General features: G+C 39.7%; 1 protein-coding gene across 2 annotated transcripts in view; it reads left to right on the top strand.

Annotated features, from left to right (window-relative positions):
* LOC117959507 (E3 ubiquitin-protein ligase UHRF2-like) overlaps positions 1-14,786 on the top strand; it is a 37,027-nt gene that overhangs the window by 16,242 nt on the left and 5,999 nt on the right. Inside the window, exons 4-16 of one of the 2 annotated variants that reach the window (XR_004659951.1) lie at positions 1,788-2,006; positions 2,274-2,383; positions 2,496-2,682; positions 4,451-4,574; positions 5,748-5,855; positions 6,047-6,151; positions 6,300-6,406; positions 6,576-6,738; positions 6,914-7,051; positions 7,741-7,972; positions 8,176-8,324; positions 8,693-8,791; positions 8,891-9,384. Coding sequence is in view for 1 of the 2 variants with exons in the window: in XM_034896690.1 (XP_034752581.1) it covers positions 1,788-2,006; positions 2,274-2,383; positions 2,496-2,682; positions 4,451-4,574; positions 5,748-5,855; positions 6,047-6,151; positions 6,300-6,406; positions 6,576-6,738; positions 6,914-7,051; positions 7,741-7,972; positions 8,176-8,324; positions 8,693-8,791; positions 8,891-9,037 (1,888 nt within the window). In the remaining variant the exon portion in view is untranslated. Of the gene's footprint in view, positions 1-1,787; positions 2,007-2,273; positions 2,384-2,495; positions 2,683-4,450; positions 4,575-5,747; positions 5,856-6,046; positions 6,152-6,299; positions 6,407-6,575; positions 6,739-6,913; positions 7,052-7,740; positions 7,973-8,175; positions 8,325-8,692; positions 8,792-8,890; positions 9,554-14,786 lie in introns of those variants that run through there. The other variant, XM_034896690.1, reaches the window with a different exon arrangement.

Genomic DNA, 14,786 nt, shown 5'->3' with positions numbered 1-14,786 from the left:
GTGCAGAGCAGAGTGTCTGAAAAAGTACCCAGTTTAGACACAAGTTTCCTTTTAAAAACACACACACACACACACACACTGCACTTCACAATCAATTAAAGAAGGTTGATTAATGGTGTTCGGTATGAGCTGAAGTGCATTCAAGTAGTAATTAAGTGGTGATTGAGGTTAAAATGATTACATCCTGCAGGTGTGAGTTTATCTATTGCAGCGGCTTCAAGTGTTTCTCTATCGAACAGAAATGAGGGTTTGGATTTTTTTTTAAACATTTTTTTTACTGAGTAAGATCTTACCCTCCATTTATATGTATTGCATATATTGCTTATTGGAACTAAACCAGCAAAAAGCTAAACATGAAATTGACTGACAGCATTTCATAACCACTTTTTGGTTGCATCTTTCTGGTATTCGTTAAATTTAAATGTTTAAGTTAGAACAAAATTTCTCTCACTCACTCTCTCTCTCTCTCTCTCTCTCTCTCTCTCTCTCTCACACACACACACACACATAAACACAGCTTTTCACCTCCCACTGTGCAAGCGGTTTAGGGTTAAAATGTGCTACTAGTTTTCCTGATAAAATGTAATTCTTGTGTATTTGTTGTCTAGTCTTATTTCATAGATCTGAATTCATACCAGTCTAATGTCTGCATGGTAAATATGAAGCTAGGTAGCTAATAGCTTAGCACAAAGACTAAACAAGAGGAAATTTGGCTCTGTCCAGATGTAACTAAATCTGCCTGCTGACTCGTTTGTTTATCCGTCTAAAACCCAAGGTGCAAAAACAGTTGTTTTGCGGGGGGTATGTGCCAGACTATTCCTTGGCCAGAGGCTGTTAACTTTCTGTGGTCTTTGTTGGATGCCTGGCAACCTCACGTTGACGTCAAAATGGCAAGACTAGCATTATTATTTTTTATAAGGAATTAATAATCTCAAAACTCCTAAACAAGTCAGATTTTTCAGTTTATTGTGGGTTTCATCCCAACGAAATAGTTGCTCATATACTATCATATGATGCATTCATGTAGTCATCAGGGAAGTTTGAGACAAACCTTCAAAACAGTAAAGATATGTGGCTGTTTTATTCATCCAAATTCTGACATTGCTACATGTTTTTTTTATTTTGTCTGTTGGTCATCTTTAGTCACCTCCCCTTTTGTCACTGCATAATTCTTTGCTCCAAAACCCCCACTATATTAGGTGTTAGACAGATGAAGGAAAATCAGAGGTGTAAATTTACGTTTGAATAAACTTATATAGGTCTGTAATGCGACTTTCTTAAAATCAGCATTTGGCTTTCTGTGCATAATTCAAATGTATAACAGCTTTTGCCCCTGTGTGCTTGTGTGAGCTTCTGCGAACTTGCACAGAGGCATATGTTACTTATCACTGGAACAGTCTGTGCCTTAATGTATTGAGCAGTTTAATAGTTAATATTCACAGCAATCTATTTTTACAGAACACGCTGTTCTGAGTCGCTGTTTTTTGCTGAGGCTTTTTACACCATTCACTTTTGTTCTCGAAGGATTTACTCCTTTAACCATTGAAATACAATTGATAGAAGTACTCAGTGGTAGCTCAGCCCTTCCCATGACCCATGTAGCTAAAGTACAAAGAAGTGAACACTTTTAAATTCCCAACAACATGTGGGCTGGGTGAGAAATGTGGCTTTCATGAAATGCATTTTATACCTAGAGCAGATAAGACAACAGTGTAAAAAAAAATGAGGTGCAGGCATACAGATTTCATGAACCTCAACCACTCTTGCTTCTCTTCTTTCTTCTTCAGTTACCCGGAGAACGGTGTGGTTGAGATGCGACCGGTGGATGTGCGACCCCGTGCCAGGACCTTGCTGCGGTGGGACCAGCTCCAGGTGGGCATGCATGTGATGGTCAACTACAATATGGAGACACCAGATGAGAGGGGCTTCTGGTTTGACGCTGAGGTTCAGACCATCAACCAAGCCTCCCGCACCAACAAAGAGCTCCGAGTCAAGATCCTCCTGGGGTGAGGATCTTCCTTCTTAGGTGGGAGGGTGATGTGTCGGGAATAGGGGGATTTTCTTTATCAGAATATTGGCTTGGCCAATTATTGTATTTGTTGCTTACCAAGATAAAGTGTAACATTTGTCTTTGTGACTTCTTTCCATCTCTCTGTAACATGCTCAGTAACCAATCTTTTCATCTTCCAAATCTGGTTTTCCTTACAAACATCTATCTTTCTCTGTGTCTCTCTCTCTCTCTCTCTCTCTTTCAATTCTCACCCTCCCTCCAGTGGTCCTGGAGATCTAATCGGGGATTGTAAAGTTCATTTTCTGGATGAAATCTACCAGGTGGAAAAACCAGGAGCCCGTGCACTCTCTGCTTCAGATGGACAATTTAAACGTATGCACCAGATCACACACACACACACTCATGCACGCACAGTGAGAATAGGGGCAAAACATGGCCGTAATTTCTTTGAAGGTATGCAGGTATGATTGTTTCCTTCTTGCAGGTAAGAGCGGGCCAGAGTGCAAGCACTGCAAGGCTGACCCCGAAGCAGAGTGTCGCTTCTGCTCCTGCTGTGTGTGTGGCGGCAAGCAGGATGCTCACATGCAGCTGCTGTGTGACGAGTGTAACATGGCGTTCCACATCTACTGCCTCAACCCGCCACTGGCCACCATCCCAGATGACGAGGACTGGTGAGACAGAGTGTAACTCAGCAATTAGTAAAGAAGGTTGATTAATGGTGTTTAGCAACTTCTAAGTTATTTCACACATGTGGTTCAACGTCCTTATAAAACACATCCTGCAGGCTTTGTGGTGATTGGACAAACAGTGCACTTTTCTTAAAATATCTACAACTGATTTGTCAATTTATTTTCAATTCAGTGTAATATGTAGCTCAGTCCAGGTCACGACAATGTGAGAAAAGCAGATGACCAACACAAAAATAATTGCTTTAAAAAGTTGCAAGCTGCAATTCCAAGCTCAAAACTTGATTTGTGTAATTCCACGTCCAGTTATTGTGCATTTAAAGCGCCCCCTAGTGGTCAATTTGAATGGGAGTTGCAGTGTTTATGTGAGGTCATTATGTAGACATTTCCTGGAGGGTTTGTGTGGATTGGACAAACGTTTGGTCATTTATAACCTGATTTGTGTTATATCATCTGCAGTTTGCATTCATTTGTTTGCAGTTTGTTTGGACATGCTTTATAGAACTTTTAATAAGTTTGATTCATTGATGATTCACTTCAAAGTTGTTGGCAATCAGAGCTACGGTGTAGGAGTTCTCAAAAATGTATTTAAGAAAAAAATACAAAATGGCGGAAAAAGTTTCTAGGCGGCCTTTAATGGTCCTTAAGGGTTGTTGTAGAGCACAGTAAGCTGCACCTGTGTGGGACATTTCAAGTCAATTGGACTTACGGTGTGGGGGCGTGGCCTTTCAATGTTTGCATTTTAAAGCCTTAATTACAGCGCCACTATGTGGCCGATTGGGTTCATATTTCTATAGAAGCAGATGCACACCATTTCCAGTTATTCCCCCAAAGTTTCATGTTTCTAGCTCATTCCAGCTCACTGGAATTTGAGCCGGCGTAAAAGATAACAAATAATTATAATAACTAAAACAGACAAACATAGAAGGGTTCTACCACTTTGTGATTTAAACCCTAATAATTACATAATGCAGGTGTGAGTTTGTCTATTGCAGCGGCTTCAGCTGTGTTTCTCTGCCAATGGCTTGAAATATGCAGCATAGGCTTGTCAGTAAGAAAGTAAAGCATAAGTAGTGCATATTTGGGCAGGATACAATCTTCAAATGTCTGGTATTAAAGTTCATTCATGGGTATCATTACTGTTTCAGTGCAGAGTAGACTTTCTGAAAAAGTACCCAGTTTAGACACAGGTTTCCTTTAAAAACACACACACTGTACTTCACAATCAATTAAAGAAGGTTGATTAATGGTGTTTGGTATGAGCTGAAGTGCATTCAAGTAGTAATTAAGTGGTGATTGAGGTTTTAATGTTTTAATAATGCAGGTGTGAGTTTATCTATTGCAGCGGCTTCAAGTGTTTAACAGAAATGAGGGTGTGGATTTTTAAAAAGGAAAGAAAATGAGTGTAAAAAGAGTAAGATGCCACCCACCATTTCCGTGTATTGCATATATTGCCTAATGGAACTAAATCAGCAAAAAGCTAAACATGAAATTGACTGACAGCATTTCCTAACCATTTTTTTTTGTTGCACATTTCTGGTATTTGTTGAATTTAAATGTTTAAGTACAACATCTCTTTTTAGGGCACTTGTTACCAGAGTTTAGTGTCTTTGCCTTCTGGCTCATTTGAGTAAAAGCTTTGTAGCTGCTCTTTACACACACGCACACACGCACGCACGCTCGCACACGCACATACATACACATGTACGCACACACACACAACCACAGAAATGATTGCCTCTTATTCGGCCAGGTACTGTCCCACCTGCAAGAACGACACCAGTGAGGTTGTTAAGGCCGGAGAGAAACTCAAAGCCAGCAAGAAGAAAGCCAAGATGCCTTCTGCAACAACTGAGAGTCAAAGGGACTGGGGAAAGGTGAGACCCTAGGGTACACACACACACACACACACACACACACACACACAGACACGACTCATCCTATTGCCTTGATGAGCAAAGGTTATAAATAAAAATATTAAAAAAGTAGTTTGTGGGAAAATATTATTCAGCAGCATTAATTTTCCAGATTGATTTTCCAAAAGTCTGCAATTATTGGGCCCATGTAGACTCAAGTAGCCTGCATATGCTCCGGACAACAGATTTACACTGAAAGACTTTTGCTTGTTTAATGTGAAGAGGTATGTGTGTCCCTTCTTTGAAATTGTTTAATACTGCCCGAATTAGAAACAGCTTTATTTTCTTTGCTCAAATCAAACGATCACATTAGAAGTTTTTGATCCAGTCAATAATACTTAATATCAAATTAAAGTTAGACCAGGCCTCTAGAGGTGATTATTAATGTTGGTTTAAGTCCTAGCACTTTTTAACAAATGCTTACATTTTTATAAATATTAATGTGTTATTGATAATCAAGCTCTTGTCAAATACTCAGAATATAACTTATGAACTCTCTTTTTACTTGCAAGCGCAAAATTATATTTAGATTTTTTACTTGGCAGAAACTTAAATAATCTCATGCTAGCTGCTGAGGTTCAAAATGAGACCGAGGAAGACTGCTGACATGTTTTTAAAATTGTTTTTAAAAAAAAACCATCTGAGTCTTTCCATGGCAACGTTTTGAGATATTGTGTGGCTTAATTCCATCCGGGCCTGGCTGTCTCCCTGACGCTCTGCTCCATGGTGTAATGTGAACAATGCCATTAAGCATGACTTAGCCACTTTCCTCGAACTGCCAATGGAAAATAACTTGTTTCTTTACGTGAATGCTCCCTTTCTCTGTGGACTAATTGAAAACAGTCTGGCTTGTGTGTTTGGGCATATTTAAGTGCTTTGAGTCACGCAGCATTTATTCTTGCAATTTTATAACCCTTAAATGAAATACTTCTTTCTTTGTCTTCTCACTTTAGTAATCTTATGTGCCTCCTAAATGGAATTCTGATGATTTTCTGAATGTAATACACATCAGCAGCTCTGCTCCTACATACTATTTGCATGTGATGTAAAGGTATTTGCACTCATTTGGACATGCTATTGTATTTCTGTGCATGCAGCTTACATTCTTTGTTGTTGTCCTTTATGTGATTGTAGGGTATGGCCTGTGTGGGGCGTACCAAGGAGTGCACAATTGTTCCTTCGAACCACTATGGACCCATACCCGGTATTCCAGTTGGAGCCACTTGGAAATTCCGAGTTCAGGTTAGCCATTTGTATAGTGCACAAATGAATTCGGTATACTCTGACCAGAGATAAAGCAGTTTGTGGTGTCTCATCCTATACTTGACTCTCAATGTTATGACGTTATGGATTGTATTGTCATATCTTTCTGTAATATGAAATGTATTATGTCACTGCCCTTATCAACAATGGCTTTCCTCTGTCCACTTCAGGTGAGTGAGGCAGGTGTTCACAGGCCGCATGTTGGTGGTATCCACGGGCGCAGTAACGATGGCTCCTATTCGCTGGTTTTGGCTGGGGGCTTTGAGGATGAAGTGGTGGGTTATTTGTATTTTTTAACCAAATGTTTTAGTATTCTCCTTCTCTATTGTTACTCTGGTAGATTTAGATAAGGCAAGTATGAAGTAGGGGGATTTTATGTGAGTATGCCAATCACTTTGTTATGGTTACAATAACCTGCTGTAGGACCGGGGAGATGAGTTCACCTACACAGGCAGTGGGGGTCGTGACCTCTCAGGAAACAAACGGATTGGAGAGCACTCTTTTGACCAGACCCTGACACACATGAACAGGTACGACATATCAAGACAAAAGGAAAGCTAACAGGTTTTTCTGAAGTTTTAACTGTAACTTCTTAACAATCAATAACTGACATTTTCATCAACATTCCTAATCCTTAGTCAGACTTGATCAACATAATTCTGTCTTGTCTTTATAACTCTTGGATCCTGACTCCTGCAGGGCGTTGGCCTTAAACTGTGATGCACCTCTAAATGACAAAGACGGGGCAGAGTCAAGGAACTGGCGGGCGGGAAAGCCAGTAAGAGTGGTACGCAGTTCCAAAGGTCGACGCATCAGCAAATATGCTCCTGAAGAGGGAAATCGCTACGATGGTATTTACAAGGTACAGCCACACAATTTAGTTTTTATTATTTTGTAGTCTAAAACAGATCTGCAAAGCCACTACAAAGACCCCTTTACAAATATGGACGGGCAACAGTGTAATTGTACCATGTCCAAAATGTAGGGAAGCGGAGCAGTATTTAATGTTATTCTGGTGTGTAATGTGTGAATTTTAGGTGGTAAAGTACTGGCCAGAGATTGGGAAGTGTGGTTACCTGGTGTGGCGGTATCTCCTGAGACGGGACGATTTGGAACCAGCACCATGGACACCTGAAGGACTGGAGAGGATCAAAAAACTGGGCCTTGCTGTTCAGGTGTGTGTGCGTGCGTGTGCGTGAGATGCGCAAGATAAAGCTGTTATTACACGTACAGGCAATTTGCTTCTTGTTCTTCGGCTTTAAACGTTCAATTCATTTGTGGCCTTGTTAGCTTAGTTGGTAGAGAGGGCGCCCATTTATAGAAGTTTACTCTTTGACACAACATCCGCAGGTTTAACTCCAACCTGCGGCCCTTTGCTGCTTGTCATTCCCCCCTCTCTTCTCACTTTCTTGTCTTCATCTGTCCTGTGAAAATAAAAGCCTCAAAAGGCCACTTTAAAAAAAAAAAAAAAAAAGAAAAAAAAGGTCATTTCATTTTAACCTTGGCTGGTTGCATTGTATACTTAACTAATGCGGAGCAGATGTTCCAACACTACACTTTCACTATAATCAATGAAACTGGCTACACTGGGCACGAGAGCGCATAGATGTGCGTAGGCTCTGTGGAGCGTAAAATTAAGACAGTCTTCTATTTGTATATTTTGTTTGCAAGGTGTGTGTATGGTTCATAAAGTGTCTATATTTCATTTGTTTCATTTTGAGAGTTTCTGTTTCTATTTCTTGTTTCCCTTACCTGCGTCCTTTAACAGCTGACAGTAGATTGAGTCACCACCCCCCTGGAAAAAAATCCTAGGGGGATTACTGTGTAGTATGTTTTTTCATGTGTTTTACTACATTGTCTGCAGTACCCACCCGGCTACTTGGCGGCCATGGCTAACAAAACAAAGAAGGAGGCCTGCGCCCGACCTGGTCGCGGGGGCCGGACTAAGCACTATCCCGGGAGAGGGAGACCACGGAGACGCAAGACGAAGGAAAAAGAAGAGAATTACGAGGAAGAAGAAGACGAGCAGCCAATGGCCAGTGTGTATGAGGAGGAGCCACAGAGTAATGGAGAGCAGAAGACAACCAGCGATAACGGTGGGTGCTTTTACAGATGAATCTCTGAGTCTTGTAAGAAGAGGACAGGTGAGAACCGCGTGAGCAGTGAAACTTCTTTTAAGATGGCTCTTAAATATTTGATATCCCACCAGCGTCTTAAATGAAAATGTTCATTTTCATTGTTGTCTTTAATTCTCCAGGAGTGGCTGCATATTTCAGTCTTAATTCTGTGTCTTTACCAGAGTCACCACCAGCAGCAGAGCCTCCCTCTAAAAGGGTGAAGATAGAGGAGACTTTCCAATTGTCACAGCAGCAGCAGCAGTTAATCCGGGAGGACACGGCCAACAAGAAACTCTGGGATGAAGCCATGGGACACCTTAAAGAGGGACCGGTATGAATCCAAGTACAATGTGACATTCTAACACATCTCAGACTCCTCAACACTGTTTTACAAAAATTCTCAAAGTAAACACACTCTAGCGCTAGCTACATGTCACAGGCAGACAGTGTGTTGTTAGCAGTGATTTTAAAGAGTAAGGACCCTACCAGCATCTAACTGGATCAAAGTGACATTTACAGGTTTACATGCTGTTTAATGTGCTGCAGCTGATTATCTATCTAGCCTGTAAAAGGGCAGATTCACCAACATGTTTGTAAAAGTGGTTTCCGCGGTTGTTATATATATTTTTCTGTGTTTTTCCTTTCTTCCTTTATCCCCTTCATTCCTTTTTATGTTTTTCTGTCTGTGTACATATAAAGAATTTCCTGCGGAAGATGGAGCAGATCTTCATGTGTGTGTGCTGTCAGGAACTGGCCTACCAACCCATCACCACCATCTGCTCACATAATGTTTGCAAGGTGCGTACTGACTGGATGCATTTATTTAAACAACTACTTTTCAAAAATACTATTCTTGTATTTGTGTGTAAAAGTCCTCATGCCATCCTCTCTTCCCAGACTTGTCTACAGCGGTCGTTCCGAGCGGATGTGTACACCTGCCCTGCCTGTCGTCACGACTTGGGCAAAGACTACGTCATGACCCAAAACGTGACGCTTCAGCTGCTGCTTGACCAGTTCTATCCGGGCTACAGCAAAGGCCGATGAGATTGAAATCACATTTATAAGTAGAACCCATACATACATCCATTCTGTGCACCCATGTATACTGTCAAGTACCTAGAGCTCCACTTTAAAAATGCATTGCATAAACATACTGTACTTACCCACGGGCAAATGTTTATTGCACATACAGCCATTTGTGTATACAATCATTTACACACAAACAACCTCAGTAGACGCTGACCTCATCTGTCGTACCTGGACTTTCTCTATTAACATCACCAGCCTGAAATTCAACCGAGGACATTTTTTAACCTCCCAACCCCTACTCTCTACAAACGCACAAAAGGAGACCCAAATCACACCCACTAGCCACCTCAAGAATTTTTTTTGTTTGCTTTTCCACAGTTTTTTTTCACACATAAATTGACATTTCATTTCATGAAATCAGCTCTTAGATTCCTGCCAACCCGTACGCATTTTGTGTACCATGTATGCAGTTTTACACCAAAAACACTCAGCTGAGCTGTTCATATATGTGCATTATTTTGGTCAGCTACACATAACACCCTCTGCAAAACATTCAGAATGAGCAAGTATGTTGGGACTGAGAGTTGGCCTGTTAAGGCAAGGTAAAATCAGGAAAGTCAAGAATTAATATGTATTTATACATTAAAAAAGAAGCACACAACGTTTTATGCCTTTTGAAGCACTTTATCAATGATAACGGTTATTCAGGAGCACACGCTAGCATTCCGCGAGCTGCTCATGTCACTTGGAATTATGCCATTGCCATACCTTGAGCTAATAAGTATAGCAAATGTGTCGTCAGAGGTATTTTCAGTGGATCTGCAGAGAACAAAAGTTTGGCAGCCCTGTTGCGAAATCTCTGGGTCCAATAAAATAGCATCCATATAGTGAACGCAACAATGATCAACACGCACAACTCATTCTGATTTTAAGACTAATAAATAAATAAATATATAAATAAGGCAATTACTTCATTAACATACCAAAGACATGAGGCTGTAGAGCAGGCCGGGAACAAATATCTAAAAAAAAATCGGCTTTGAAGAAAGTCATTTCTGGTGAAGAATTGCACCAAAAAACTAAAAGTCTCAAACAGGACCTTAACCAAATTCTCATCTTTCTTTAGCAAGGCACTTTTTGTCAGCAAAATACAATTGTACAAGAACACATACTACTAGATCTCTCTCATAAGTGTAGTAGAATGCTCTTACAATATTGCAAATATGTAATAAACATCTATGTTAAGACATTTATAAAGGAAGTTCTCACATTTACTGTATGTATGTACAATCATTCATGGTTCCACTTCTTCCGTCAGATAACACCAACTGAACTGTTCTTGTACATTAGATAAGTATGTTCAGTTTTTTCCCCTTGTAATTTTTCTCGCAGAGAAATTATGTAATGGAAAGTAAAAATGTACATGCAGCGCAACTGAAATGCTTGAAAAGCGTGAGGTGTTCTTTTAAGTGACGTTGAGAAGGGCACACTGATCCCTGGTGTTACCAAGCAACCACAATCAAGCAGGACTTTACACAAAGATAGTTAGCGTATTTTTTGCTCAGCAGATATTCATCTGTTATTGTTCTCTCTGTTATATTTAGTATAATGTTAACTGGAGAGCTTTAGGTATCCAGCATGATCTGCTTCTCCTTAATTTTTTTAAAAAAGTGGTCTGATGGATGATTGAACAGCCGGGATGATGTGAGGTATTTGTTGTCACATTACATCTAGAAGACACTGAACTTTAACACTGAAAAGCGCCAAAGACAGGAAAAGGAAATGTTTGAGAGATCAGATCTGATTGTTGGCAGTGCTGAATACGTAGATCTTAATTACGTAAATTCAGACACAGATTTCTTGACATAGACAGTTGGTTACAAAAAGAGAACTAGTAAGTTTATGTTGGATATGCTCGATAACAGTGTTTATATGGTTTCACATATAAAATTGACATATGACAAAAGCATTATCTTAGCCTGGAATAGTGTTTGTGAGAAGATTTGTGTGGATTAAATGTGTAACGTAAGAACAAAACGGCAACAATAAGAACTCATTTGTTTCACCAGATTATAAGGTCCATCTTACCATGGTCCATGGCTGAAAATACAAATGAGCAGAAGTTGGCAGCTGTGAACTAAATATAAACAATAAGTTGCCTTGAAACACTACTTTTTAAGCTATTTTGTATGCTTACCTTTTCTTAAGGCAGGGCCATGTGGAATCTGAAGATGCAAAATTCCACACAATTTTCTGCAGATTTTTAACAAAGAAAAGAAAAACTCAGAATGTTAACACGTTCACCCCAAGCAGAGAAAAGGCTGCTAAATTCCTCAGATTTTATTCTGGATCACTGCTGAAAACTGTAAAAAAGAAAAGAAAAGAAACTTATAATAATAATACTCTGCTAATTCTGTTTGGGTCTGTTACTATCTGAGGATTCAGCTTCACCAGTGAGAAACTCCTCCCCCCATATATTGGAAATACACTCAACAGCTTAACATAAATTCTAATATAAGAATTTCTTCACAACAAGGAAGATCAAGTCAGACAGTTATGATCTTACAGAATAGGACTGTGTTTTCTTAGCTTTTTTCCTTTTTATCCTTTTATTGCATTTTTTTTTATAAGACCTTTGTTGTACATAATTTCTCAAATATTTTCATAACCTCTTTTGACTATTGTTTAGCTGCTGCTCTATTGCCACAGGTTACGCAACAACTGGACAGCTAAAAGCTTATTGTTACCTTGTGACGATCTACATTGCACCCACACACGCTCAGTTATCTTGACGTTTTATCTGTTTGATTTGAGACACCATCACTTATACAGCCCAAGTTAATTTTTTCTTCTTCTGTTTTCTATCTTGAGTGGCCGACACAGATTTGCATTTTCTCCAGTGCTGTTGTGGTACTTTAAAATGTCCAGGGTTGGCAGGTCTGATAGGAACTAAAACTAAAAACATCCCACAAGATCTGGACAGATAATAATGCATCGGAAACAGTTTCAACACTTGAGTTGGTTTTGTGGGGAAATGTAGCCCTCGTTCATTGACTTCATCACGTTCACCTGTCAGAGCCTTCGAGGCGTAGCCATGTTTAGTGTAGAGCTGGGACAATGGCAGATAACATGCTGCTGTACTCCTCAGTTTCTTTCTGTTCTGTTGACATTCAGATCCCCTTTCATTGGTTGGCTGTTTGTTTGTGGTAATGTCCTAGTTTTTGTTCAATCATTCAGGATTTTCTTCTCTTTAATCAACATGCAAGTACAAATGCTACTATGGTCTTTAAAGCTAACTGTGATGTGCATTACTTCCACTGTTGCTCAATCTTGTTCAAATATTATTTTCTCCCTGCATTGACTGGCAAGCTTATAGTCCTTATTTCTCTGCTGTGACTTTCTCCCCCTTTCCTCTCTATCCTCTGCCCTCCGTGAATCTACAGTACTAACACTTTTTTAGACGTCTTGTGGACGCTTGGCTTCAGTGCTGTGTTTTTATTTGTATTGCACTCTATTGAAGAAAAAAAAGTTGCATTTAATTTTTCTAGAATGCTTACTATTATCGATGTCTGTATGCCATTTTTCTACCATTTTAGTTGCTTCTCTTTTATTTTAATCAGTCATTTTTATGTGGCAGCCTCAAACATTTGCAGCATATTCCAGTCTGAGGAGTTTCTTTGCTTCATCTTGTGATCTGAAATTTTATACATGTCATAATAATTGATATGTAACTAATTAAATATTTGGATTCCAGAAAAAAAAAAACTGCTTGTAATTTTGTCCTGTATCTTAAAGATTTCATTAGACTGATGACTTCTATTTTCAGTGTAAAATGGGAAGTCTGTTACAATGACTGACACTAATGTCTGAACTATGAAATTCTACACAAAGTGGTCAAGCAAACCATTTCTACTCCTAAATTAATTAGTGATGTTAATCACAGCTCTCTGACTAAGCGAACGACTTCTTTTCCCCAATAGATTAATAGTAAAATTCTTCAGGAAAAAGCATTAGACTTCTACTTTGCAGAAACTATATACACTAGATGTGTCTGGTGGCAGTTTGTTTTGATAACTATAAGAATGTCTAATTTCATGATATTAATACAAATTTTAAAACGTCTGTCCTCCATGAACAGCGTTTCTTTGACCTGTTAATTTAATTATCAGGCTTATCATCTGTCAAAACAAAAACAAAATAATTCAAATAAAGTAGGTCAACAGACACTGTCGACAGGGCATCACAAGCATGTACACATTACATTGCAATGGTTTCCAATTAAACAGCACGAGCCCTTAGATATTTTGACATGTCAGTAGGTAAAACATGGCTGACTCCATTTAGCCGTTTCAGGGTCCTAGTATCATGCATCCTGTCACACTGGCAGTGTGGTGAATTGAACAGAGCCATCGTTATTAACAACACCTATGCTTTTCCTACAAGTCAATGGCTGAAAAAGAGACCTGTAAACAATTTTGCCTAGAGGTCCTTCCTGATTGCACTTCTGCTCAGGTTAAAGGTACGCAGATGTGGCAAGTAGTGAAATAAGTACTTATAAATACTAAAAGGGAACTAACTTAGGAACCGATACCACCTGGAGGCTTGCACCCTAGGATGTTTTATAAAAAATAAATACTTAGGGCACAGGGTCAAAACTGATGAGGCAGAGACAGTAGGTAAAACAAATGGTTTTTATCAACAAAGATAAGAAAATTAACCATACTACAACTCTAATGAAATACAATAAACTCAAAATCAGTGGGCTGGGGCTTCGGTGGGGGCAGACTACGGGAAAGAATACCCTGTCTCCCTTGTCTGGGATAAAACAAAAACAAAACAGGCACAAAGAATCCCAGGCCCTACTTGCATGCAATGGGAGCGAGGTTCCACCACATAACCTAGCCACCCACCTGAAGACAACCAGGCCACACCAATAAAGCAAGGGGGCAAAAGAAAGAAACACCTGAAACAAAACATCAAATCTACAAAACAAATAACAATCCCGTAAGTAACTAAACAATTTCAATAATTACACTCAAGCAAACCAAATTTATTCAACTAAACAAACGTAATTAAACTAAAGAAACAAAAACAAAGTAAAGCAGAACAGCAACAGGTGAACCTAAAACACAAAAAGGCTGACTTCAGTTGAGGTGGACAACCTTAAATCACTAGGAAAGACTAACAATGGGGACCATACCTACCACCTTAAGCAGAGAACCACCACAAGGGACCTGCAAGAAGCAAACTGACCCAGCTGAGGCCTTTTATAAAGCACCTGGGCAGGGGAAGGAGCTAACGGGGAGATTTTGCTGGACTACTGGAGTTGCGTTAACAACACCACACCTCACTGTGGTTCACTACACAGAGCAATGTTGGCAATAACATGAGGTCATTAACTACTGTTAAGATTTCAATTGTAAGGTGAAACAAAGCTAAAAATGGAAAACCAACCCTCTCAATTACACTGCATAGGCCTACATACACAAAGGTCTAACAAGCCAAATCGGGATCCATCAGTTCTTAGTTCAGGCTTCCTGGTTGCCATGCAACCCAGCAACACGTATGTATGACTAATGGATGTATTAAGAGAACGACTGCACATCTTACACTGATGCAACTTTAAAATCAGCCCTGCTGCCCTTTTGTAAAAAAACAGCATTCTGGTTAACAATTATCCCACGCCTCAACCTACAGCAGTCAGTCTCCCCCGGCCAAAACCAACTGATCAGAGCCGTTTGATTAGTGACTAGCGACATCTAGC

The sequence above is a fragment of the Etheostoma cragini genome, chromosome 16 (genome assembly GCF_013103735.1).
Source record: "Etheostoma cragini isolate CJK2018 chromosome 16, CSU_Ecrag_1.0, whole genome shotgun sequence".
NCBI lineage: Eukaryota > Metazoa > Chordata > Actinopteri > Perciformes > Percidae > Etheostoma > Etheostoma cragini.
Note: the sequence above shows the minus strand (reverse complement) of the source record. Positions and strands in the feature narration are given on the sequence as shown.